We start from the raw sequence: 25576 nt of genomic DNA on the forward strand, positions 1-25576 counted from the left end.
TATGTATACATATACTATGAAAAAAAATTGGACCCTTCTCATATATTGACAATGATAATACTATTTAGTAAAGTACTATTAATGAAGATTTCTTACATCATTTCAACAATATACTCTTATACTTCCCCCTCATTACGTGTTTTATTTAGTAAAGTATTAATGAAGATTTCTTACATCATTTCAACAATAATTACGTGTTTTACTTTGTGTTTTACTTTGCCTCGACGTGTATATTAAGAAATGTAAAACAAATGGATAAAAAAATTAGTGAAGTGTGAATCCTAGTTTTATACTCCATCCGTTTTATTGTAGTGAAGTCATTTATCTTTTTAATAAAATTTCTTCTCACTTAATTTACTCTTTCTTATTTTATTCTCTCTTCATCTATACCTTGTTCATTTCCTACTTTATTCTTCATTTATTTAACTCACTTAACACATTTTTTTAAACCGCATGCCGAAAAGAAACGTCTTTACTATCACGGAACGGAGGGAGTAGTAATAAAATGTGAACACACAATGTTGTGCCTGAAATGGAACACTATGACGTGCATAGTTGATCTTATTCTATGTCATGGTCTAGAACACTATGCCAATATTTGTGAAAATTTTCATTCATGCGCATGTTTCAAGTTGACTGTCAAGCGCATACAAGTTAACTTCCTAATCAAATGCAGAAAATAAATCTCTAGGATCGAAACATCGTTTCCAAACATATGAATTTAAGAGAGTAAAAGTGTCCTGTTATAAATGAAGCAACGATCCAAAAAGATATTTCCCTGCTCATATGAGAAAGAGACGAGGTCCAAGAGAGTCCTCACTCACTCTCCTACGGTTGTTTGATTCAAGAATACTACTTCAATATTATAACTAGATATTGGGCAGGGGCCGCGCGAACGCAGGCCCCCTCTGTCACATATTATAACGCAGGCTCGACCACTTGGGCCGACCTTAGACGGACGCCCATCCTCAGTGCAATGAAGTTCACCAATCTAGGCCATGGGCCTTATGGATCGCCCATCGACCCCGTCCAGGTAAGTAGTTTTCATGGTGCTACTCGCCTCCATTTTATCTGCCTACTTTCTTTCTATTATCTTCTCACCTACCGATGTGAGATACTCTTTTGCTAATAAAACTCTACACTACACCCATTTTTTCTCCACAAATCCTTATCTCCTCCCTACGACTCTTTTCTATATATTCCTCATCCTCTTATGACTTATGTTATGAAAACTCTGCATCTCGACGAGTTGATCTGTATTATCATGTCACAGCTGATCATCAATTATGTTCAAGATCATCTGATAACAGTAGTAATACTTTAATTCATACACAACAGATACAAGGATGGCAAATTATAGCTAGTTGAACACTTAGCAAATGATTCCTGGTCGGAAGATTAATAATCATACGGGGAGTATGGTGATCGTTAGTCTACATCCTAAACACCAACAACACATAATTTTGATTGCCTCCTTAAATTATTCAATCTTTCCAACATGTGAAATTTGAGAAGATGAAATTTCGAGATACAGTTACATGGAGAACTCAAGCATCTCTTTGCAGCCACTCTGACATGTGTATTCTTGGTTTTAGAAATGCTTTAAAAGACTAAGATTAGAAGGTATAATACCAGATTTACCTACTTTCTAAGTTCATTGCCTTGTGCTTTTATATCATAGGCAAGCAACAAGAGAACATAATTGAACACTATGCCTCTGCATAATTGATCTTCTGTGATGGTCTGGTTGAAGCTGAAGAGTTCATTAATCAAATACTCAGGTTTCGGACTCTCTTGGTTGAAGCAGAAGAGTTTAATGATTCAAATACAATTAAATAAAATCTATTTTCCGATTTAATTTATCTTACAAATTTTGATTCAAGAATTCTATTCCTGCGTAAAACGGTAGTTTCAGGAATCTGTGGAACCAAACCCGAGCAGGGGAGCAAAAGATTAGACTAATATGGGCAGGGGCCGCGCGAACGCAGGCCCCCTCTGACACAAATTATGACGTAGGCTCGACCACTTGGGCCGACCTTAGGCGGGGCGCCCCTCCCGAGTGCAATGGAGGTCGCCAACCTAGGCCATGGGTCTTATGGATCGCCCATTGACCCCGTCCAGGTAAGTATGTATCTAGGTTCTACTCCACCTTCTTTTATATCCCCAGTTTCTTTCCCTTCTCTCTCTCCCACCGATGTGGGATAGTACCAGTCAACATCCTTTTCCCCTCCCTCAAACTCTTGAAACATATTTCTCCTTATATGCATGAGTGATGAGTCTAAATAAAACGAGGACTGATATTAATTATCATTGCAAAATCTGATGTTAGAGAATAGAGAAGCAAAACAAGTCAAGAGTTCATTACAGACTATATAAATATGGTCATCTAAGCTCTCTTTCCAAGCAAGATCACATTTTGATTGTCATCTAAGTTCTCTTTTCATCTCCGAACTTGGCCCAAAACCAAGCCATGGCTCGGTTGTAGGAGTGTTCGTGGAGGAGAGGAGGCTGCTTCCAGACTTTGTCAATGTATTCAAGAATAACGAGGGGCACATAAATGGGTTGGCCCATTGTGAAGCACAACAGGTACCTTCTTTGTGTATGAGATTGTAACTCTTGTTTTTTCAAATCTTCAGAAACAGTTTGGTAGTCGACATCTTTGATCTTGAGAACTAGCACTGCCCTCAAAGCTTATCGGCTCGACCATGTTCTGAATAGCTTCAATTGTTCTGCCATTCCTCGTTGGACTGGTATTGTGAAACTATATTGATCATACTTGTAGCCAATTTCTTTCAAAACATGGAATGTGGGAGCTTAGTTATCGCTTACGCCAATATCTTCATGATTGATTATAGACTAAAATACTATAAAGGTCCTAAACATATGACTGGAATATGAAGTGGTCCAAAACGTTCAATTTTTTAAAATCGAGTCCTAAACAAATGAAATCATCGTCGGATCGGTCCCCTTTTACGGTTCCATCAAAAACTAATAGTCATCGGATGATTAGTGAAATTTTGACTATTTTAGAATATTAATCCATGAGTTATTAAAATAAAATTAAATAGAAAATAAAAAATAAAAAAAGATAATAATAATAATAATAAAAAAAAAAAGAAATTCATTGTCAAAAAAATAAGAAATTCACAACGGATAAAAGTGATTTTTTATTTTTTTATTTTCTACTATATTTTAATTAATTATAAAGTAATATTCTAATTTAGTCAAAATTTCACTAATCGTCGTTTTACCGTTAGTTTTTGACGGAATCGTCATAAAAAGACCAATCCGACGACCATTTTATTTGTTTAAGACTCAATTTTCAAAAGTGAATGTTATGGACCAACTTGGTATTTCGGTCATATGTTTAGGACCAAAATAATACTTTACTCTTGATTATATTTGGTGTCTCTCTAGCGTTCCAACGTGGAAGATTTCAAGTTAAAGACAGTGAGCACTGAAAGGGAAAAAAAACCATGCTTTGACTGCATCCTAGTAATTCAATAGAAAATAAACAATGGCATGTATTCGATATTTTCAATTTGAAAGGGTAACCTTTTCGGCAGGACGAAGCTAGTAAGGACGTGGTGGGCCATGGTCCCCCAAAATTTTGAACAATTACTAGCTATATATTGATATTAGACATAAGTGCAGTGCTTATCATCCATGCTATGCACGAAACAAAAGATTTTCAAATAATGAAGATATATTAATAGCTAAATATATTAAAGCAAATAATATAAAATAAATAGTATAAAAATATTTTTACAGATAAGAATATAATCTAATTATAAAGTGTATTCATAATATTATAAACAACAACAAAAAGAAATTTATACTTCTCTCAAGATACTGTAAATGAACCATTTCATATTCATCATACGATTTTATACAATTTTAATACTCTCTCCATCCGCGAATAAGAGTCTCGGTCCCACATTCCACTCACATTTCATTTAAAACTAATATATACAAGTGAGATTCATATTCTACTAACTCTTTTTCACCCACTTTTCTTCACATTTCTTAAAACTCGTGCCGCCAAGGAATAAGACTTTTAATGGCGGACAGAGAGAGTATCTTATACTCCCTCTGTCATGCTCTAAGTGGAGCATTTATATTCCGGCACGAGATTTTATGTAGTATTTTTCGTGGACGGATGGAGTAATAATTTCTCTCCAATATATATTAATCCCTAATTAATACGTATCAGGTACGGTGACAACTCCGTCAGCACAGGCGACGTGGCCCAGGAAACCCTCTCGTTAGGTCCGACCGCGTCGTTCAGCAACATCATTGTAGGAGTCGCTGCTCCGGCAGATTGGGCCTTCAATCGGCTGGAATTTTTCTTTCTGCCTGGTCCCGACGTCGGCGCAAAAGGCTTGCAAGATGCACTTTGGCGACGGCGCCGTGGTGTCCGGCGCCGGAGTTGTGACGACGCCGATCGTCACTAAAAACACAGGCACATTCTACCACTTGACGTTGGTGGGGATGAGCGTTGGAAGCCAAAGGTTCGATTCGGATTCATCGAAGAAATCGGTACTAGAAGGGAACATCGTGATCGACTCGGGGACGACGCTGACGTTCCTCCCGAGGGATCTGTACGGTAAAGTCGAGGCGGCGTTGAAGCAGCAGGTGAGTTCAGGTATGTACGGTGATATCGGTGTTGGGGCTGGGGTTCCACGTGGTGCTGAATTGGGTGCTGATCACGAGGCTCGGGATGGGGCTGGCGGGGGCGGCGATTGCGGAGAATGTGTCGTGGTGGGTGGTGGTGTTGGCGCAGGTTGGTTATGTGTTGTGCGGTTGTTTTAAGAAGTCGTGGACCGGGTTTTCGGTGGCGGCGTTTAAGTCGCTGCTGGGGTTTGTTAAGCTGTCGCTGGCCTCGGCTGTTATGTTGTGGTAATCTCATTGCTAGCTTGAGTTTTAGTTATTTGGGATTTGAGATTTACTACTTTTGTTTTGGTTTGATTATTGATTTGATTGGCAGCTTGGAATTGTGGTATTACACCATTGTCATTCTGATGCTATATGGTTCAACCCCAGATGTCACAATGAATGAGTTCAAAACATGAAGTGGTTTGTATGCTACTGATAGGAAATGGAAGCCTAGTCAATTTGGCTCGCAAACAAGAGTCACAGTGTTCATTATTCTTTCCAAAACTACTAAAGGAACCGTCTAACTGCTGTATTTTTAAACTCGAAGCATGCCCCAATCTCTTGTGCCAAGTTTTCGAGTCTACTTTGACTGAGAGAGCAGTACCTTTCTTGATAGTCGGTTCCAGGAGGTAGAGACCATCGCAATGCCTACCCATCCCAATCAGATTCCTCGAAGGTAAGTCCTGCATAACACAAAAATCCGGAAAGAATGTGAGAGCACAATTCAAATTTCTTGTCAATTTGCTGACGGAAAGCAGGTTGCACTTGAAGTCAGATATATTCAAAACTTGGTTTAGTTTTAATCCATTGGGTAGGTTTGCATTCCCAATGCTCTTAACTGGAACAGTTTCTCCGTTCGGAATCTTGACAGGTATTTCAGTTCCACAGCTCGTTTGGTTCTCAAGTAACATGCTATCACATGTTATGTGTTCAGTTGCCCCTGAATCAATTATCCATGAGTTCAAGTTATTTATCTTACCGGCCATGTTCGCGGATGTAGGATTTTCTTCACGTGCTACCTACGAGGTGTCTCCACTTTTGCTAAAATATTCCACAAGCTTGGAATATTGTTCAGTTGTTATCCCCGGAAGAGGGCTACTGCCTGCTGCCATGTGTGCTGATTTGTTGGTGCCTCTCAATTTGTAGCGTGAATCCTCCTTCTTGCCACTGTTTCGTCCACCCCTCTCCCCTTGTTTTGGGTAGCCAACAATTTCATAACATTCTTCAACTGAGTGATAGAGTTTCCCACAATGTGTGCACTTCTTGGGCTCACGCCTATTTTCTTTGGGTTCCCTCCAATTCTTGTCATTAAGACGAGCAGCTTGAGTTTGAAAGGCTGCTGCCCCAACGCTTGTTTTTTCAGTAGCATAAATCTGTTTTTGTCTCTCGTCTTCAGACACAAGATGAAAGGAGGCTCCAAGGGAAACCACTGGTTTCGTACTCAATATTTGAGTTTTCACAGTTCCGAAGCTTTCATCCAAACCCATCAAAAACTCATAGAGACGTTCCTTCTCCTTCATTGCTATAAGTTGCTTGTTAATATCACAAGTACATCCGCCACACTTGCACTTAGGAAGGGGTGATATTGCCTGAATTTCATCCCACAATCCCTTGAGCTTGGTGTAATATGCTGAAACATACATCTTTTTTTGTCGAGTGAGAGACAAGATATGTTTTAGTTCATACGCTCTAGGCGCACTTTCACTTCCAAAACGCTCCTGTAAATCTTCCCACACCTCAGGTGCCGTCTTCGCATGTTTTACGCTGTTGCGAATTTCTTTGTCCATTGAACTATGCAACCAACCTCGAACCATTGCGTTGCATCGTTTCCACAATAATAACTCCGGTGATCCTTCTTCTGGAATAGGGATTGATCCATCAACGAAGCCAAACTTATTTTTTGCGAAGAGGGCATTACTTATTTCATCAGCCCAATCTGTATAATTGCCATCATGGAGGAGATCACTCGTGAAAACAATATTGGGGTTATCGGAACCGGAGATAAAAAATGGTGACACTACGTCGACCACGGCCGATCCATTGGTTTTTTTCAGAGGTTTCTTCCCCTTTTGTCATGGTTGAAGGGGATGAGAGAAGGAGAAAAAAGGTGTATCAATGTAATGGATATAAGGATGATCAATATGCGGAAGCTGATTGATCTTTAACCTGCTCTGGTGCCATGAAAGAACGATGGGCACAATTAAGTTTGATCATTATTTTCTCTCATGTCTATGTGCTGAAGGGAGCACAATTATATACAACTCAATGCTACAGCAAATCCCACTAATTATGGAGCTAATTTCAAAGGATAATTTGACAGAATATACGTTAAGGAAATGGACATATGATAAATAAGGAAGATAAATCACAAGGATATTGTCAAATCCTTCATCTTTAACCATCACTCTCTCACCGCCATCGAAATCAAGCCTTTTATTCCCCACGCTGATTCCATCCATCGACGTAGTAGAATGCCTCTATCCCTTTCTTCACCACCATCGCCGTCGACACCTCGCCGCCGCCGGAAACCTCAGCCTCACGCCGAAATTCAGCTTGCTTGAGTGAATCTGATCTTCAATTGGAACGAGGCAGTAGGAGAATTTGTTGGTTTCTGGGATTACAAGATATAAGCTGGGCGTAATACAACCCAAAAGAAGGAATACAGAATGGAAAACTGAAACTGAATTACAATGTAAAAATCGAAACAGAAAACCGTGAACAGTGTTTAGCTGAGTCGAGGAGTCCTCTTTCCGCAAGACGAGATACGCCCCGGTAGTGCTCTCGGATTGGCGTTTCGTCCCCAAAGAAAAAACGGCTAAGTCTCTGGTGAAGCAGCACCGCTATCAGCAGAGCGCACAATGCAGAAACTGGATGGAGGAGAGGGAAGAGCTTTTATAGGCTTAGTCCACTGCAGGGGTCAACCAGTCATGATGCTGGAAGAGCTTTTATAAGCTTAGTCCACTGCATGGGTCAACCAGTCATGATGGTTGTCATCATTGTTAGTCTGTAACCGCCGAGCGTTACGAGGCTTTACCACGACATACTGACGAGGTGTCAGGGAGGGAAGAGCTTTTATAGGCTTAATCCACTGCAGGGTAGCTAGAAGAGCTTTTATAGGCTTAGTCCACTGCAGGGGTCAACCAGTCATGATGGCTGTCATCGTTGCGATTCTGTAACGAAGAGCTTTTATAGGCTTAGTCCACTGCAGGGGTCAACCAGTCATGATGGTTGTCAACATTGCGAGTCTGTAACCATTTTATAGGCTTAGTCCACTGCAGGGGTCAACCAGTCATGGTGGCTGTCATCATTGCGAGTCTGTAACCATCATTGCGAGTCTGTAACGAAGAGCTTTTATAGGCTTAGTCCACTGCAGGGGTCAACCAGTCATGATGGTTGTCATCATTGCGAGTCTGTAACCGCCGACCGTTACGAGGCTTTACCACGACATACTGACGAAGTGTCAGGCTAAAAGAGTCATCCCGCCGAACCCCACGACCAGGCCCAAAGAACAGTCCAAGGACACGGACTCGGGCTCGAGGCTCACGGCAACGCGCATGTGTGCGCGCGTGTGGGCTATACAGCCGATCTTAGTCCACTAGAATTATTATATGTAATAATCCTGGCGTAGGGGAGTCGCATGTGGGGGTTTTGCAGGGGATTCTAGCGTAGGAGGCGGAGGCGCGGGAGCTGAAGAGCGGGAGGCTCTGGTTAATGCAGCGGAGGCAGGGGCTGCACTGCGTCCAAACGACGTCGCTGCCGGTGTCGGCGATGGCGACGGTGGGGACGGGCGGGGTGCCGATGGAGAATTTCACGAGATACTTGCCGCCGCCGCTAGTGAGATCCGGCTGCGGCTCCAATTTGGATCGCTGCCGGCGGTTGAGGAATCCGGCGCGATGGACGGAGAGGTGCAATGCGTTGATGAGGCGCTGCGACGGCGGGAGGGAGGTGTCGTAGGAAGGACACTGGGGAGAGTCTCGGTGGTGAAACCGGCGGTGGTGGCGATTAGAATGAGGGAGATTAGGGCTACGTAAGATGTGGAATTTGATTTGTGGATTATGGATTTTGCCGCCATTTTTAGTAACGACTAAGCTATTTAATTTAGTTAACTACACTGATATTTTTTTAATCACGACTCTATTATTTATAGGTTATGTAAAATGTCTATATAAATTTGTCGAATTGATTGTGTGAATTACGATTGATTTTAATATTCTTAATTATTGTAAGATTATTTAGCATAATAGCATCGATTCAATCAAAAACTCTATCACGTTCTCATTCTCCAAATTTTTTTCAATTAAAACTTGAGTCAGCCCTTACCCCAGATCAAGCTACAATACCACGACTTAATTGATTTGGTTATATCTTTTTTAATTATTGAAAATTGTATAATGTATAAATAACAAAAAATTACTACTTTTAACTAAATATTGAAAATTTACACCGATTCATAAATCATAACTATGATAGAATTTAATTAAATACTATCAAATCTTAAATGAGGGAAATTGGATTGTTGAAATTTAAAGAAAATTGTATGAATCGTTTAGAATAATACTATCAGCAGTATATTGTGTGCGTATGTATACATATACTATGAAAAAAAATTGGACCCTTCTCATATATTGACAATGATAATACTATTTAGTAAAGTACTATTAATGAAGATTTCTTACATCATTTCAACAATATACTCTTATACTTCCCCCTCATTACGTGTTTTATTTAGTAAAGTATTAATGAAGATTTCTTACATCATTTCAACAATAATTACGTGTTTTACTTTGTGTTTTACTTTGCCTCGACGTGTATATTAAGAAATGTAAAACAAATGGATAAAAAAATTAGTGAAGTGTGAATCCTAGTTTTATACTCCATCCGTTTTATTGTAGTGAAGTCATTTATCTTTTTAATAAAATTTCTTCTCACTTAATTTACTCTTTCTTATTTTATTCTCTCTTCATCTATACCTTGTTCATTTCCTACTTTATTCTTCATTTATTTAACTCACTTAACACATTTTTTTAAACCGCATGCCGAAAAGAAACGTCTTTACTATCACGGAACGGAGGGAGTAGTAATAAAATGTGAACACACAATGTTGTGCCTGAAATGGAACACTATGACGTGCATAGTTGATCTTATTCTATGTCATGGTCTAGAACACTATGCCAATATTTGTGAAAATTTTCATTCATGCGCATGTTTCAAGTTGACTGTCAAGCGCATACAAGTTAACTTCCTAATCAAATGCAGAAAATAAATCTCTAGGATCGAAACATCGTTTCCAAACATATGAATTTAAGAGAGTAAAAGTGTCCTGTTATAAATGAAGCAACGATCCAAAAAGATATTTCCCTGCTCATATGAGAAAGAGACGAGGTCCAAGAGAGTCCTCACTCACTCTCCTACGGTTGTTTGATTCAAGAATACTACTTCAATATTATAACTAGATATTGGGCAGGGGCCGCGCGAACGCAGGCCCCCTCTGTCACATATTATAACGCAGGCTCGACCACTTGGGCCGACCTTAGACGGACGCCCATCCTCAGTGCAATGAAGTTCACCAATCTAGGCCATGGGCCTTATGGATCGCCCATCGACCCCGTCCAGGTAAGTAGTTTTCATGGTGCTACTCGCCTCCATTTTATCTGCCTACTTTCTTTCTATTATCTTCTCACCTACCGATGTGAGATACTCTTTTGCTAATAAAACTCTACACTACACCCATTTTTTCTCCACAAATCCTTATCTCCTCCCTACGACTCTTTTCTATATATTCCTCATCCTCTTATGACTTATGTTATGAAAACTCTGCATCTCGACGAGTTGATCTGTATTATCATGTCACAGCTGATCATCAATTATGTTCAAGATCATCTGATAACAGTAGTAATACTTTAATTCATACACAACAGATACAAGGATGGCAAATTATAGCTAGTTGAACACTTAGCAAATGATTCCTGGTCGGAAGATTAATAATCATACGGGGAGTATGGTGATCGTTAGTCTACATCCTAAACACCAACAACACATAATTTTGATTGCCTCCTTAAATTATTCAATCTTTCCAACATGTGAAATTTGAGAAGATGAAATTTCGAGATACAGTTACATGGAGAACTCAAGCATCTCTTTGCAGCCACTCTGACATGTGTATTCTTGGTTTTAGAAATGCTTTAAAAGACTAAGATTAGAAGGTATAATACCAGATTTACCTACTTTCTAAGTTCATTGCCTTGTGCTTTTATATCATAGGCAAGCAACAAGAGAACATAATTGAACACTATGCCTCTGCATAATTGATCTTCTGTGATGGTCTGGTTGAAGCTGAAGAGTTCATTAATCAAATACTCAGGTTTCGGACTCTCTTGGTTGAAGCAGAAGAGTTTAATGATTCAAATACAATTAAATAAAATCTATTTTCCGATTTAATTTATCTTACAAATTTTGATTCAAGAATTCTATTCCTGCGTAAAACGGTAGTTTCAGGAATCTGTGGAACCAAACCCGAGCAGGGGAGCAAAAGATTAGACTAATATGGGCAGGGGCCGCGCGAACGCAGGCCCCCTCTGACACAAATTATGACGTAGGCTCGACCACTTGGGCCGACCTTAGGCGGGCGCCCCTCCCGAGTGCAATGGAGGTCGCCAACCTAGGCCATGGGTCTTATGGATCGCCCATTGACCCCGTCCAGGTAAGTATGTATCTAGGTTCTACTCCACCTTCTTTTATATCCCCAGTTTCTTTCCCTTCTCTCTCTCCCACCGATGTGGGATAGTACCAGTCAACATCCTTTTCCCCTCCCTCAAACTCTTGAAACATATTTCTCCTTATATGCATGAGTGATGAGTCTAAATAAAACGAGGACTGATATTAATTATCATTGCAAAATCTGATGTTAGAGAATAGAGAAGCAAAACAAGTCAAGAGTTCATTACAGACTATATAAATATGGTCATCTAAGCTCTCTTTCCAAGCAAGATCACATTTTGATTGTCATCTAAGTTCTCTTTTCATCTCCGAACTTGGCCCAAAACCAAGCCATGGCTCGGTTGTAGGAGTGTTCGTGGAGGAGAGGAGGCTGCTTCCAGACTTTGTCAATGTATTCAAGAATAACGAGGGGCACATAAATGGGTTGGCCCATTGTGAAGCACAACAGGTACCTTCTTTGTGTATGAGATTGTAACTCTTGTTTTTTCAAATCTTCAGAAACAGTTTGGTAGTCGACATCTTTGATCTTGAGAACTAGCACTGCCCTCAAAGCTTATCGGCTCGACCATGTTCTGAATAGCTTCAGTTGTTCTGCCATTTCTCGTTGGACTGGTATTGTGAAACTATATTGATCATACTTGTAGCCAATTTCTTTCAAAACATGGAATGTGGGAGCTTAGTTATCGCTTACGCCAATATCTTCATGATTGATTATAGACTAAAATACTATATAGGTCCTAAACATATGACTGGAATATGAAGTGGTCCAAAACGTTCAATTTTTTAAAATCGAGTCCTAAACAAATGAAATCATCGTCGGATCGGTCCCCTTTTACGGTTCCGTCAAAAACTAATAGTCAACGGATGATTAGTGAAATTTTGACTATTTTAGAATATTAATCCATGAGTTATTAAAATAAATAGTATAAAAATATTTTTACACATAAGAATATAATCTAAATATAAAGTGTATTCATAATATTATAAACAACAACAAAAAGAAATTTGTACTTCTCTCAAGATACTGTAAATGAACCATTTCATATTCATCATACGATTTTATACAATTTTAATACTCCCTCCATCCGCGAATAAGAGTCTCGGTCCCATATTCAACTCACATTTCATTGAAAACTAATATATACAAGTGAGATTCATATATAACTAACTCTTTTTCACCCACTTTTCTTCACAGTTCTTAAAACTCGTGCCGCCAAGGAATAAGACTTTTCATATGTCCGTTGGCCATCATATGAATCAAAATTCATAAGAAACAATTGAAGTAACATTCTATGTTACAACAACAACACTAAAACACAAGTAACAACAAGTAATGTCATGTGTAAAGTAGCCCATTTCATATTAAGAATCACAAACATTATCATTAATTAATATACATATTTTTTACAAAAATACCGTTTTGTATTCAAATAGTAATTAACTATTATTATTATCTATGACTTAATTATAAATAGATTTCTCTCTCAAGAGAGATGACCAAATTCAAACATGTAATTGTCACAAAAATCTATTTTTCAGTGTGTGACGTTACCAAAACATTTATAGTAATTATAAGGAATATAGTAAATATATTGTACTGGCGCCCAGAAACCTACCACACATCTATGATCAAACTTCATTTTCAACCATTTAAAATAAAAAAGCCTCAGAAACCTACCCCGTAGCTGAAAAATGTAGGCAGTGGGTTGGTGAAGCAGCTAGGCAGTAGGTTGTGGCTGGCAAATTAGAGACGCATTAGAGACGCATGAGGATCATGCGTCTAAAAAAACCGAAAAAAAAGAGAGACGCATGACCCTCATGCGTCTCCCATAAAGACGCATAATCGTCATGCGTCTCATTAAAAGGAGACGCATGAGGGTCATGCGTCTCTCCCAAACCCGGAACAAAAAAAAAGTTCAGTACAAGCAAGGAATGCTATCTCTATTCTAGAATAAAAAAAGAAAAAACCCTGGTGGGGATGAGTGTTGGAAGCCAAATTTTCGATTCGGATTCATCGAAGAAATCGGTACTAGAAGGGAACATCGTGATCGACTCGGGGACGACGCTGACGTTCCTCCCGAGGGATCTGTACGGTAAAGTCGAGGCGGCATTGAAGCAGCAGGTGAGCCTGAAGCAGATCGAAGATCCGCATAAGAAGATGAAGTTGTGTTATGATGTTACTAATATAAAGGATGCAGAGGCGAAGATTCCGGAAATCACGGTGCATTTCAAAGGGGCGGATGTGAAGTTGAAGGCACACAACACTTTTATAATGTCTACCAACAAGGGTATTATAATGGGGGCCAAGAACGCTATGTGCCTTGCGTTTGCGCCGGCGGGTCTTACGCCGATTTATGGGAATATGGCGCAGATGAATTTCTTGATCGGGTATGACTTGGTGAAGAAGACGGTGTCTTTCAAGCCTACTCACTGCACCACTGCAATCCTCTATGAATTCATACTTTCTTTCCAATTCAACTTATATATATATATTCGCCAAATCAACTTAAATATTTTGTACTAACATTTTGGTCTTATAAAGAACTTTATTTACTTATGCTTAACAATTATCGCTATTGTTGATAAAGAATTATTCGACGAAAGTTCCTAATATACGTATTAGCCAATTTTTTAATTGATAAAATGAATTTCTTCTAAACCAAATTTTACGGTCTTACAAAAAGTGATTGTTTTTATTGATAAAAATCATATAGTGATTATTAATTTTAAAACACACGTGCGTAGGATAGGAGCACGATGGCCTCACGAAGGCAATTAAATTGATTAGAAACACATTACAATCTAGCAAAATTGATTAAATTATTAGCAACACATTACAATCTAGCAAAATTTATGAAATTAATAAGGCCATACCCACTAGATTACTTTTTCATCTATTGCTTCATGCATCATGGCACTAGAAAAGTTATACTGCATTCCTTAATTCGACAATCCCATCTCTTTATTAATGCATTAATTCTTTAATTTTTGTACTGTATTAGCTCAACAATTTTGGGGTATGTATGTAACTACAAAACTGATTGCTAATATTATACCTTTTCATTTTTCTAACATTATTGTTCGACTTACTTTCCTTGCTTAAACTCCACGTTTGAGAATTTTGTCATTCATTGATGTTTTCTACATCTCAAACTCATCCATCAGTGTTAATAGGTATGCCCTCTTTGTTATTTTTACATGATTTGTGTAAAAGTACAAACAAGGCCAGCAATTGTAATTGATAGAAGAAACCCCTATATTCATTAAGGCAATCGTGGTCATCCATATAAATATCAACACTAGCTCTAATTAAACCATAAATTGACACAAGCTATAGATTAATTATGGGTAGTACAATGAAACACTGCAATAATAATTACCTAATTTTTGCAATAACCTTAACCCTTGCCATCTCAAATCCCAGCTTCCATACAACCGAAGCAGCTGGTTTCAGCATTGATCTGATTCACAGAGACTCCTTACAATCCCCCTCCCTCCTTTCACCCTTCGACCGCGTAGAAGCTGTGTTGCAACGATCATTCAACCGCTCCAAAACCCTAATAATCCGTGCAGATCATCACTCCCCACAATCAGCCTCCACAGAGATTGTCCCAGATACCGGCGAATACCTTATGCGGTTCGCCCTCGGCACCCCCAAAGTCGAAACCCTAGCCGTTGCAGACACCGGGAGCGACCTCACATGGATACAATGCGACCCCTGCAAGGGCTGCAACAAGAAAAGTTCCCCACTCTTCAACCCGACCCGCTCCTCCACCTACAGATCAGTTCCCTGCCGCACCGAAATATGCAATATCGTCAAGAACACTAACTGCGAAGGATCCAACGGCGGCTGCGGCTTCGTACTCAGGTACTAGTAGTAGTACGGATATTTAGATTTGATCTATTTCCCTTATTATAGTATATTAGATCTTTTTTGAACCACATTATTATAAATATGTCTCTTGTCTTATATTATCACTCCATGTCTCATAATATGTGTCTCATTTTGACTAATAAATGTAATATGTGAATTGAAAGTGTTAGTGATATATATAGTATGAGTCTATTTTTATATACTAGTAAAAGAAGTAAAAATGAAGTGAGATAATTAATAAGGGACTAGCCAAAATGAAAAACTGTGACACATAATGGGGGATGAAGGGAGTATAGTATATTTTTCATTCTTCAACTCTCTTCCCTTCTGCTCTCCACTCTAATATCCGATACATATTAATCCCTAATTAATACGTATCAGGTACGCTGACAACTCTGTCAGCATCGGTGACTTAGCCCTCGAAACCCTCTCGTTTGGTCAGAGCACGTCGTTCTCCAATATCGTTGTAGGGTGCAGCCACATGACCCGGGGAACTTTCAGCCCCGGAACATCAGGGGTCGTGGGCCTCGGCGGCGGGAGGGAGTCGCTGCTGCGGCAGATGGGGCCTTCAATCGGCGGGAGATTCTCTTACTGCCTACAGGTCCCATCGTCGTCGTCGGGGAAGAAAGCGAGTAAGATGCACTTCGGCGACAGCGCCGTGGTTTCCAGCGCAGGAGCTGCAACAACGCCGATCATTCTAAAAAACACAGGCAGCTTATACTACTTGACGTTGCTGGGGATGAGCGTCGGAAACAAGAGATTCAATTTGGAATCGTCGACGTCGATATTGGGAGGAAACATCGTGATAGACTCGGGGACGACGCTGACGTTCCTCCCGAGGGATCTGTACAGTAAAGTCGAGGTGCAGTTGCAGCGGGTGGTGAGCTTGAAGCAGATCGAAGATCCGCATAAGACGATGAAGCTGTGTTATGATGTTACTAATGCTAAGGATGTGGATGCGAAGATTCCGGAAATCACGGTGCATTTCAGAGGGGCGGATGTGAAGTTGAAGAGACACAACGCTTTTATAATGACGGTGAAGAAGTCTATTATAATGCCGAGCAAGAAGGTTATGTGCCTTGCATTTGCGCCGGTGGATCTTGTGCCGATTTATGGGAATATAGCGCAGATGAATTTCAAGGTCGGGTATGATTTGGTGAAGAAGACGGTGTCTTTCAAGCCTACTGATTGCACCACTGCCATTTAGGAGAAAGAGTCAAGTCCCTACCAGCAATTAATCCAAGAAATGAAATTTGTGAACTCCATACAATACATATAAGTACTTCAATAAATACTTATTTTTAAAAGTCGTATTTAAATATTTTTTAAAAATTAGTAATTACTTTATAATTTACTTATTATTTGAAAATCTAATAAACGAAGTGAAAATAGAATGGAGATAATAGTTAATAAAATGAAAATTACTCGTAATATAATTATTGATTTGATCTATAGCTAACACAACATATATATTTAACTAGTTATGTTATCAATATTTAAAATCTAAGAAGTAATTAACAATATAGTTTAATACACTGCTTAATCTCATCTGTCTCTCTCCTATGTTGTTTCAACCAATTCTTCATCTACTCTCTCCATTCCATAGTAGTAGAGTTATTTTCCTTTTTAATAAATTTTCACATTCTAATCAAAAGCGAATATTAGATGTTTCATTTAATAACTAAAACGTCATAACATGTTGGTCTAAATTCATCACAAATTCGTCTTCCCCTCAAGCACAAAAATTTATAACTACACTCCACACTGAGTGGGCTTAAATAAGACACGCTTATTTCTAATATCAAATCCCACCAAGTAGTTGGCCTGCGCAACGTTACCGTAAATAGGCAAGCCTTCCTTGGGCAGCAGCGCCAAGCACTCATAATCCGGACTCACTCTGATAAAAACATTCTCATGCTTCCACTCCACATCCGCCTTTTTAAAATGCACCGTTATCTTCGGCATCACAAACGGGTCAGAGTAGCACAGCCGCCAGTCCTTGTAATCCCGCACAGCCCTTTGACTGATCGAGTTTGCTATCGCCACCTCCACGTCGTCGTAGAAATTTACCGGAAGAACGGTCAACACGGTCCCCGAGTCCATGACGATGTTCCCTCCTTCGAGCAGCGCGGGGTTGTGGTATTCGATCCGCTTGTTGCCCATGCTGATCGCTTCCAGGGTCACAAAGTACAAATCCGGGACGTTCATCTCGGTCATCGGCGTCCACACCATTGTTCTGCCGGTGACATCAGCGTCTTCGCCGAAATGCAGCTTGCTCCCCTTTTTACGATCTTCGTATGTTGTGAGGCAATAGGAGAAACTGAAAGATGTATGGACTATATTAGGAAATCATATTTTAATTAATTAAAATTCCAAATTGGTCTCGTACATTTGATTAAAAAAACACTTTTCTACATATTATCCGGTGCATATCATTAGATGATGACAGGAATTAACAACAAACCTGTCGTAACCAAATTGACTAAGCAGTGAGGATTTTCCACCGGAGAGCCCCACAATTCCAGATGGAATGGTGCTTGCAAAATGGAAGTAGTTGTCATGTCCGCATCCGAACTGGATGTTGTTGAAATAATGCAACGCTCCACCCCTACTCTCTGCAAAAGTGAACGTCTCCGTAGCGACGGTGCCGCTGGAGTAAGAATTGTCGCCGTAGAGCACGTTGTAGACGCACTTCTCCCGCCTCTTGTCGCACACGGACGCGCGCCCGAACGTGCCGCAGCGTGGGGAGTCGCACCGCACATCCTTGTACGTCGTGGAGGATACCGGGCTGAAGACTGGGAACAGCTGCTTCATGCACTTCGTGCAGGGCTCGCACTGCGTCCATATGAGCTCGCTGCCGGTGTCCATGACGGCGATCGTGTGGTGGGGAGGAGTGCCGATGGAGAATCGGATGAGGTATGTTCCGTGGACGCCGTTGATGGTTGATTCAATCGACTTTCGTTGCATGAGCCGGTCAGTGAAGATGCTCGCGCGGGCTAGGGATCGTTGCTTGGCCTGGGCGAGGCGCTGCCAAGGCGATAGTGAAGGATCGGAGAGGGGGGAGTCGGGGGAGTCTCGGTGGATGAGATCGGTGGAGAAGCCTTTGGTGGTGGTCGTATTTGCTAAGGGGTCGGATTTGCATTTGGAAAGGGAGGAGAATAGAGTGACATAAGAAATGAAGATGATTGTCTTTAGGGGTTTGGCCATGTTTTTTTGGGGGGGGGGAGATGTTTTTTATGAATGGTGTGTATTTTTTTTATATGGATGGAAAGTTGACCTAAGAATGGAGCGATCGAAGATGCTAAATATATTTATTTCGATTGTTAACTAAAGATTGGTCCATATTAATTGTTGAGATGGAATGAGATGTAGCACTTTCGATAGTCAACTACAGATGGTTCCAGATTATACTTTATACTGTATCTCTAATGCTACGCATTCATGGAGTAGTAAATGTGGATGTTGATACGTAAGCATACCGTTAGTAACTTAGTACTATACTAGTATTGTCAAATCTTTTTATACATTAGGTAATCTGATTAGTGAGACTCATTTGTGGCAAAAATTAAAATGAAGAATACTATATAGGGGTGCGTTATAATGTTAATTTTTCTTAAATTGTTAACTTGCTAACTTATCAATATAGTATATTAAAAATGTCAACACATATTTGTATTGATATTTTAATAAACTATGTTGACATTTAAATATTAAGATCAACACAATGCATTAAAATATCAACTTAAGTTTATGTTGACATTTCATTATCATTGTGTTGACATTTTTCATACACTACGTTCCTGTTCGCTTGGCCTGATTGAACTAAGATTCAATCTCATTCTGTCTTTAATCTGTTGTTCGGTTTCCAATACACATAAAAATGCAGCCCGTGACTACTTAACAGCCCGCGTCAAAGCCCGTCTGCTCAGTTTCATTTTTCACTAATGAGATCTGACTATTCATCATATCCTTACCCCGCGGCTATATTAATCTCACGGTCTATTTTGCTCTATTTTCTAAAATTCTCACACCATTCATCCCCAATTCCCCCATCATTCTTCTATCTTATGTATCTCAGCCTATGTATTTTCTCTCATGAAGATTCCAACTCCTTTATCCCCATCTCTCATCTCACTTCTCTCTTGTTGTCCCTCCCCGTCGCAACTTCCGATGGTCGCCATTACCCTCCAGTCCGCCAATAAAAAGAGGAAGAAGATGCCAATTATGTGTATGTGTTAGATTTTTTTTTCAGTTTGTCTTTAGGGATGGGCAATTGCGCTGGTGGCTGTGGGCGGCGACCGGTGGGGCGGTGGGCAGAGTTGCGTGCACAGAGGCGAGGACATCACGTCGATTGGAATTTTATTTTAATATCATTTTTATTTGATTTCGTTAATTACTAATTTCTGAATTAATGAAATTGGGTGATTCTCAATTATTGGGATTAATTGATGAGCTTTATTGGAATTATTTTATTGCTTCTTGATTAATAAAATTAATGGGGTTGCAATAATTAACAAAGAATTGATTTATTTTTCGTCCGTTACTAATCACTAATTCAAAGCAATTATTAATTAATTTAATCTTTAATTACTAATTACTAATTCAAAGTAATAAGTTTTAATTAATTAAAAATGATTTATAATTTAATATAGGATATAAGTTTAAATTTGTACTAATTGTTCAATCTTATTAACCAAACAATACTAAAATTATCCTAGACATAATCTAAGTAACCAAACATCAATATAAAATTTAGTAAAACTAATTTAGTCCAAGACAGGGGAGAATCTACAGACTTCTTTCTTCTTTTGTGCTTAAAAAATAATGGAATTCCAAATTAATGAAGGAGAATAGATTCATTTTAATTGAGGGAATGACGCATAATGGTTGTGCCTCGTTCTTAATGAAACGCACAACCCTTATGCGTCGTTCTTTAATGACGCACAAGGATTATGCCTCGCTTAACGACGCATAAGAGTTATGCGTCATTAAAGAACGACGCATAATGGTTATGCGTCGTTAAGGCGGCTTTTAACGCCCTACAGGCAGACGCAGCTCACAAAACGCACTTTTACACACTTTCATTTCCTCTCTCGGCGATTTCCGGCGATTTCTCCATAAGATCCGGTAATTTGTTAATCAATTTAGCTACATTCATCATTATTCATGTTTATTGTGCTTTCATTTGTTAGTTTTACCCAATTTATACAAATTAGGGCTTGTAGGAAAAATGTCCCTAATTGTCGTTGTTTTAAATGTTTTTATGCATAAATCATGCAAGTATTTGTGAGTTTGTATTGAGGTGGTAGTGTAGTTCAACTACCACATATGGGTATTGGTTATGAACCACCTCGTGCGAGGAGCTCCATCATATTAAATTCAGGTGTTTCCTATTCTAGGTTGGTAGCAATGATCTGTGATGCGATGGGAATAGATATGAACCAACACACAATTGAATTATTATGGAGACAATGTATAGTCTATGCTTCCGGTATGAGTTATACATGTTCTGTGATTTGCAATGATGAAAGTGTAATGTTTATGTTCAACAATGCTCAAAATTCAAGTGGGTGTATTGAATTATTTGTTGAGTATTCACCGGCGAGGAGTGCAGAAATCCCACCAGCTGTTGATTATGGTATTGGAGCATCTGCGAGGTTTGAACAAATGAGTTTTGACTGTGGTATTGGATCATCTGCGAGGGTGGATCAAGTGAGCTTTGATCGTAGTATGAATGAGCAGAGAGATGTTGTAGATGTTGCTGATGTTGGTGTTGGATTGAATGATGAGGTAGATGTTGCAGATGATCTTGATGAGCCAAGGCCACTATCTGAGACAGAGCCAGACCCCGATGTCAGTGATGGTGATGGTGCTGATGATGTCAGTGCTAGTTCTGATGATGAGATAGTACCTTGTAAACCTGTTATGCAAGGTGAACAACCACTTCCGGAATACAATCCTAGTGGGTTTAGATTCTTTCGTGAATTACCAAGTCGTCCTTCTGGAGTATCGGATGATGTGGGTGGTTATGAACATACGACCACACCCGGCGAAGTGGCTGGAGTCGATACAAATTTACATAAAATCGCCCGGCCGGGCATTTTAGAAAAATAAAATCGCCCGACCGGGCAAAGTTTCTGGACTCAACAGTGCGTGACGACATTCACCCAGTGACGCATAACGATTATGCGTCACCAATGAACGACGCATAATTGTTATGCGTCACCACGGAACGACGCATAATCGTTATGCGTCACTGGGTGAATTTCGTCACGCACTATTCAGTCCAGAAACTTCGCCCGGTCGGGCGATTTTATTTTTCTAAAATGCCCGGTCGGGCGATTTTATGTAAATTTGTATCGACTCCAGCCACTTCGCCCGGTGTGGTCGTATGTTGATTTTTGAAACATGTTTCGGGCATATGACGATATTTGTTTATATTTGTTTATCAAAATCATAATATTGTTCATTCCACCATAGAAAACATTCCACACTATTTATGTTTCATCATATAAAAAATGTTCAAAAATCAACTTACGATCACAGCCTGTTTCAATAGACACAAATACCAACATATGACCGAAATCTATCTAGATGGAGGCGTGAACTTTGTCGGAGCTTTCCCTTTGTTCTTCCTTGTTGAAAATCCCCTGAATACATTCTGCATAGCCCTCCCAATCGTACTTGATGGTCGTGAGGATCCCGCGGTCGGTGGTCGGAATATTACTTCGTCATGTTCCTCCCCGCCCTCTTCTTCCCCGCCCTCTTCTTCCGGACCCTCTTCTTCCCCCACCGGATCCATAAATTGATAATTCTGAAAGTACGTATCACGTCCTGGTTGAGCTGCATCTCAATCAGACACACCGCCAAAGAATGAATCACATGACGCGCGTGCTCCCCATTGCGAGGGCTCGTGGCTTGCACCACTCAGCTGAGACCATCCTGGTGGATCGTACTCCTGACTCTAGGGCTCTGGTACCGCATACTCAGGTTGCGGCTGCTGCTGCTGCGACAACCTATGCTGTCGCGTAATCCCGTGCCCACCCGTCCGGACACCCGGCAGTCCATGACGAAGAGAAGTTGATGGGCGTGGCGGCATGGCCACATTTCACCGTTGAGAAGATGGATACTCCATCGCATCAGCATGGTTCATCGCACGAAGTGCCGAAGCAGCCATTTCTCGAATCTGCCGTAACCGAGGGTCTGTGTCATGTTCAGAGGTCAAATGCCATATCACCTGAAGGGTCTCAACCTAGATAACACAAATACAAATGACATCATACCACGGTGAGCAATACAAACTTTAAACTAAAGACATTTTTATATACAAAAACATCACATACCGCCAATAAATTAGAAGGGGCTGCCTCGTTCATCCCTTCAGTTGACTGTGTCCCAGGTTGAACTAGGTACGACACGGTGATCCTATTGTACCACGCCATATAGCCCGGATTAATGCGACCATCCATTGTCGTCGTTGCATGGTCAAAAGTTGCTTGGAACCTGTCGTGGCGCAAGTCCCACTCATCAATGAAGAACTTATGTACCTTAGCCCAATCAGCGCCCTTCCTCCCACGACGGTGACTTTTACTCAAATGGCCGGAGCTATGTAGCATCCTATCACAGTACTGAGGAATACGATGGTAGCGGTTAAATTGTCAGGAAACGCGTCCAGCCTCGTGTGCCTCAACAAATGACCAGCACACCAAATAAGTATCGTACAAGTAGGATGCAGTCGAATCAATGCAGTACTCAGGGATGATACAGTGTGCATAGGGTGTCCACATAAAACTACAAACAAATAAAATAAAAAACACAATTAATTTCATACTATAGTAAATAAATTCATTAACTAAGACAACACAAATAAATTTCACCTGGCCAGGACGGATCAGTGATAACTGATCACGATAATGAGCTACTGAATGTCGGGGAGCATTTCCAATTTCAGTAACTCCGTGCCACCTATACATAATATTAATGTCAAAAGTTATCAACATAATACATAATTATATGAGTTAATTTAAACAAAAACATTACTTGGCTCCACACGGGGTATACGGCGTGTGCATAGGCGACATCAAGAAGGCTGGCCTCAATGTAGGCATTCTTTCCCAGGCCCACAGCTGCAAGAGAACCATAGGTCCACCCACATCTCTTCTATGTCTGCCTATCGAAGCCTCGCACAAATAATGATACAGGTATGCTAAAGCAGCACTACCCCAACTGATATTAGCCACATCTACCGGATCGTCTAAGGCATTTAACCACATAAAGAGGACCTTGCACCCTGTGGTGTCCGGTAAAATAAGCCCCCCTAACAAGATCAGAGGATGTATATGTGCTCTTTGAATGTATGCATACTCAGGCAGCCCATCACCCAACGACATCGTCGCTTGGTGGATCAGAGACGTCATCAACAAACCACCGTGCTTCGTTTCGGTTTCTGCGTCAGGTATCCATCCCAACAAATCTCTACACTTGCTGGACCAATCTTCAAATCCAACAGGGTAGTCACGGCCAGTGAAAACACGACCGTCTGCTCTATGCACATCCTGTAAGGTTACAGTAACTTCACCAACTGGAAGGTGGAAAGAGTGTGTCTCAGGCCTCCAGCGCTCGATCAAGGCCGTTATTAGCTCATTGTCCATCCTCATCGGCCTTCCACATTCAACCACGCCTCTGAACCCCCATACATCTAGCCAATACATCACATTTTCATGTATTGGCAATGCCCACACCTTACTATCCGTCCTACGACTTCTCAACACATTTGTTGTGCCATTCGCCAACAAGGAGCCTGAAATATGTTCGTTCTGATGAAACAGTAGTGATGGATCCTCAGGTCCATAGCATAACTGTTGTTCGGAACTTGCAGATGCCATCTACTTCAAAACATTCACCCATGATTCAATTTTTTTCATAACAACTCAACAAGCTAACTAAATTGCAACTTAGGGGCGCAATATATGCATATGAAATACCCAAATTACATAAAATCGCCCACCAAAAGGGGCACAATTACAAAAACTTAATCAATTGCTTCTACCCATTCAATTATATGCGTATGAAATACCCAAATTACGGAAAATCGACCAACAAATCCAACAATTTCATCATAAACCCTAATTTTACTAAATTAAATCCATACGAAATACACAAATTACGGAAAGTCGCCCAAAAATTCCATCAATTTCATCATAACCCATAATTTCATCATAATCCCTAATTATATACAACAAAACAACAAAAATATACCAAAAATCCATCAATTTAATAAAAAAACCCTACTTTTACTAAATTACGGAAAACCTGCCCAAATTAAACATTAAAGGATGTATTTAGCCAAATTGAAGAACAATTACCGGAATATGGTTGCAAAATGGTGGAAATTCGCCGGATTTTGCTCGGATTCGTCGGAAATCGCTTGATTTCGTCGTTTGGTTTCGTCCCCTGCTTCTGCGCGTTCGTTTCTGGCTGGTTCTGCCTTCTGCCCGGTTTAAAACTCAACGAACGACGCATAAGAATTATGCGTCGCTAAATAAAGACGCATAAGAGTTATGCGTCGTTAATGAACGACGCACAATGGTTATGCGTCATATCTAACGACGCATAACCCTTATGCGTCGTTTATTAGCGACGCATAACGATTATGCGTCAATAACTAACGACACATAATTATTATGCGTCTTTCTGTTAGTGACGCATAACTCTTATGTGTCACTCCCTGAGGCGAAATACAAGTAATGCTCTTCATTAAAATGGAATTCAATTAAAGTCCTTTACCAAAAAAAGAATTGATCGCGAATCTACATTATGTCTAGGTGGGGCATTTGCCCCTCCTCATTTTCCAACACATGTATATATATTACCTATTATAAATTTTATTTCATTCAATCTCTTACTAAATGTGCCTCCTCAAAAATACTTAAAATTCCTTCGTATAAAAATTTGTCCCCCTCTCTACAAATTCCTAGCTACGCCCCTGGTCCAAGACAAGGCCCATCTTAACTTATCCTATATTGAATCTCATTATTATTTTATCTTTCCAACCGAACAGGCACTACGTTGATAAGTTATCAAGTTGACAACTTAAGAAAAGTTAGCAACGGATCATCCCCAAGTTAGCGATATGCCAATATGAAATGATATGTCAATTAATATATTCAATACTTGGTATTCTAACTTTATCTTTAATTTTTAAGGGCCACAAGGAAATATTTTAAGGGCCCCAAGTCTTTTATGCTAAACAACTTGTTCAGATACTCTTTTACATCATCCTCTTTTACATCATCGATCTTGCGAGCATCATTTCCAACTAATATGACA

At 40.0% G+C, this 25576-nt stretch overlaps 4 protein-coding genes and 4 non-coding genes across 8 annotated transcripts; 2 read left to right on the plus strand and 6 right to left on the minus strand.

The window, feature by feature from the left end:
* Positions 1-880: 880 nt before the first annotated feature.
* Positions 881-1041, minus strand: LOC121778003. The gene has a single exon (XR_006045578.1). It is a non-coding gene; the product is annotated as a U1 spliceosomal RNA (small nuclear RNA).
* A 926-nt stretch (positions 1042-1967) lies between these two features.
* LOC121778000 lies at positions 1968-2129 on the minus strand. The gene has a single exon (XR_006045575.1). It is a non-coding gene; the product is annotated as a U1 spliceosomal RNA (small nuclear RNA).
* Positions 2130-4333: 2204 nt separating this feature from the next.
* LOC121776608 (protein DETOXIFICATION 33-like) lies at positions 4334-5120 on the plus strand. The gene is made up of 2 exons (XM_042173801.1): positions 4334-4899; positions 4988-5120. The coding sequence occupies exons 1-2, from the start codon at positions 4721-4723 to the stop codon at positions 5070-5072; spliced, it is 264 nt and encodes an 87-aa protein (XP_042029735.1). The 5' UTR covers positions 4334-4720; the 3' UTR covers positions 5073-5120.
* Positions 5121-10116: 4996 nt separating this feature from the next.
* Positions 10117-10277, minus strand: LOC121778004. Its single transcript, XR_006045579.1, has one exon. It is a non-coding gene; the product is annotated as a U1 spliceosomal RNA (small nuclear RNA).
* Positions 10278-11203: 926 nt separating this feature from the next.
* On the minus strand, positions 11204-11364 carry LOC121778031. Its single transcript, XR_006045602.1, has one exon. It is a non-coding gene; the product is annotated as a U1 spliceosomal RNA (small nuclear RNA).
* Positions 11365-13351: 1987 nt separating this feature from the next.
* LOC121776908 (aspartic proteinase CDR1-like) lies at positions 13352-16454 on the plus strand. The gene is made up of 3 exons (XM_042174058.1): positions 13352-13761; positions 14798-15241; positions 15629-16454. Exons 1-3 carry the CDS (start codon positions 13352-13354, stop codon positions 16452-16454), a joined length of 1680 nt encoding a protein of 559 aa, XP_042029992.1.
* A 545-nt stretch (positions 16455-16999) lies between these two features.
* LOC121776909 (aspartic proteinase CDR1-like) lies at positions 17000-18454 on the minus strand. The gene is made up of 2 exons (XM_042174059.1): positions 17712-18454; positions 17000-17567 (listed from the first exon to the last, which is right to left on the minus strand). The coding sequence occupies exons 1-2, from the start codon at positions 18452-18454 to the stop codon at positions 17000-17002; spliced, it is 1311 nt and encodes a 436-aa protein (XP_042029993.1).
* A 3901-nt stretch (positions 18455-22355) lies between these two features.
* Positions 22356-22867, minus strand: LOC121776910. Its single transcript, XM_042174060.1, has 2 exons — positions 22591-22867; positions 22356-22499 (listed from the first exon to the last, which is right to left on the minus strand). Exons 1-2 carry the CDS (start codon positions 22861-22863, stop codon positions 22356-22358), a joined length of 417 nt encoding a protein of 138 aa, XP_042029994.1. The 5' UTR covers positions 22864-22867.
* Between the last annotated feature and the right edge of the window lie 2709 nt (positions 22868-25576).

The sequence above is a fragment of the Salvia splendens genome, chromosome 18, assembly GCF_004379255.2.
Source record: "Salvia splendens isolate huo1 chromosome 18, SspV2, whole genome shotgun sequence".
NCBI lineage: Eukaryota > Viridiplantae > Streptophyta > Magnoliopsida > Lamiales > Lamiaceae > Salvia > Salvia splendens.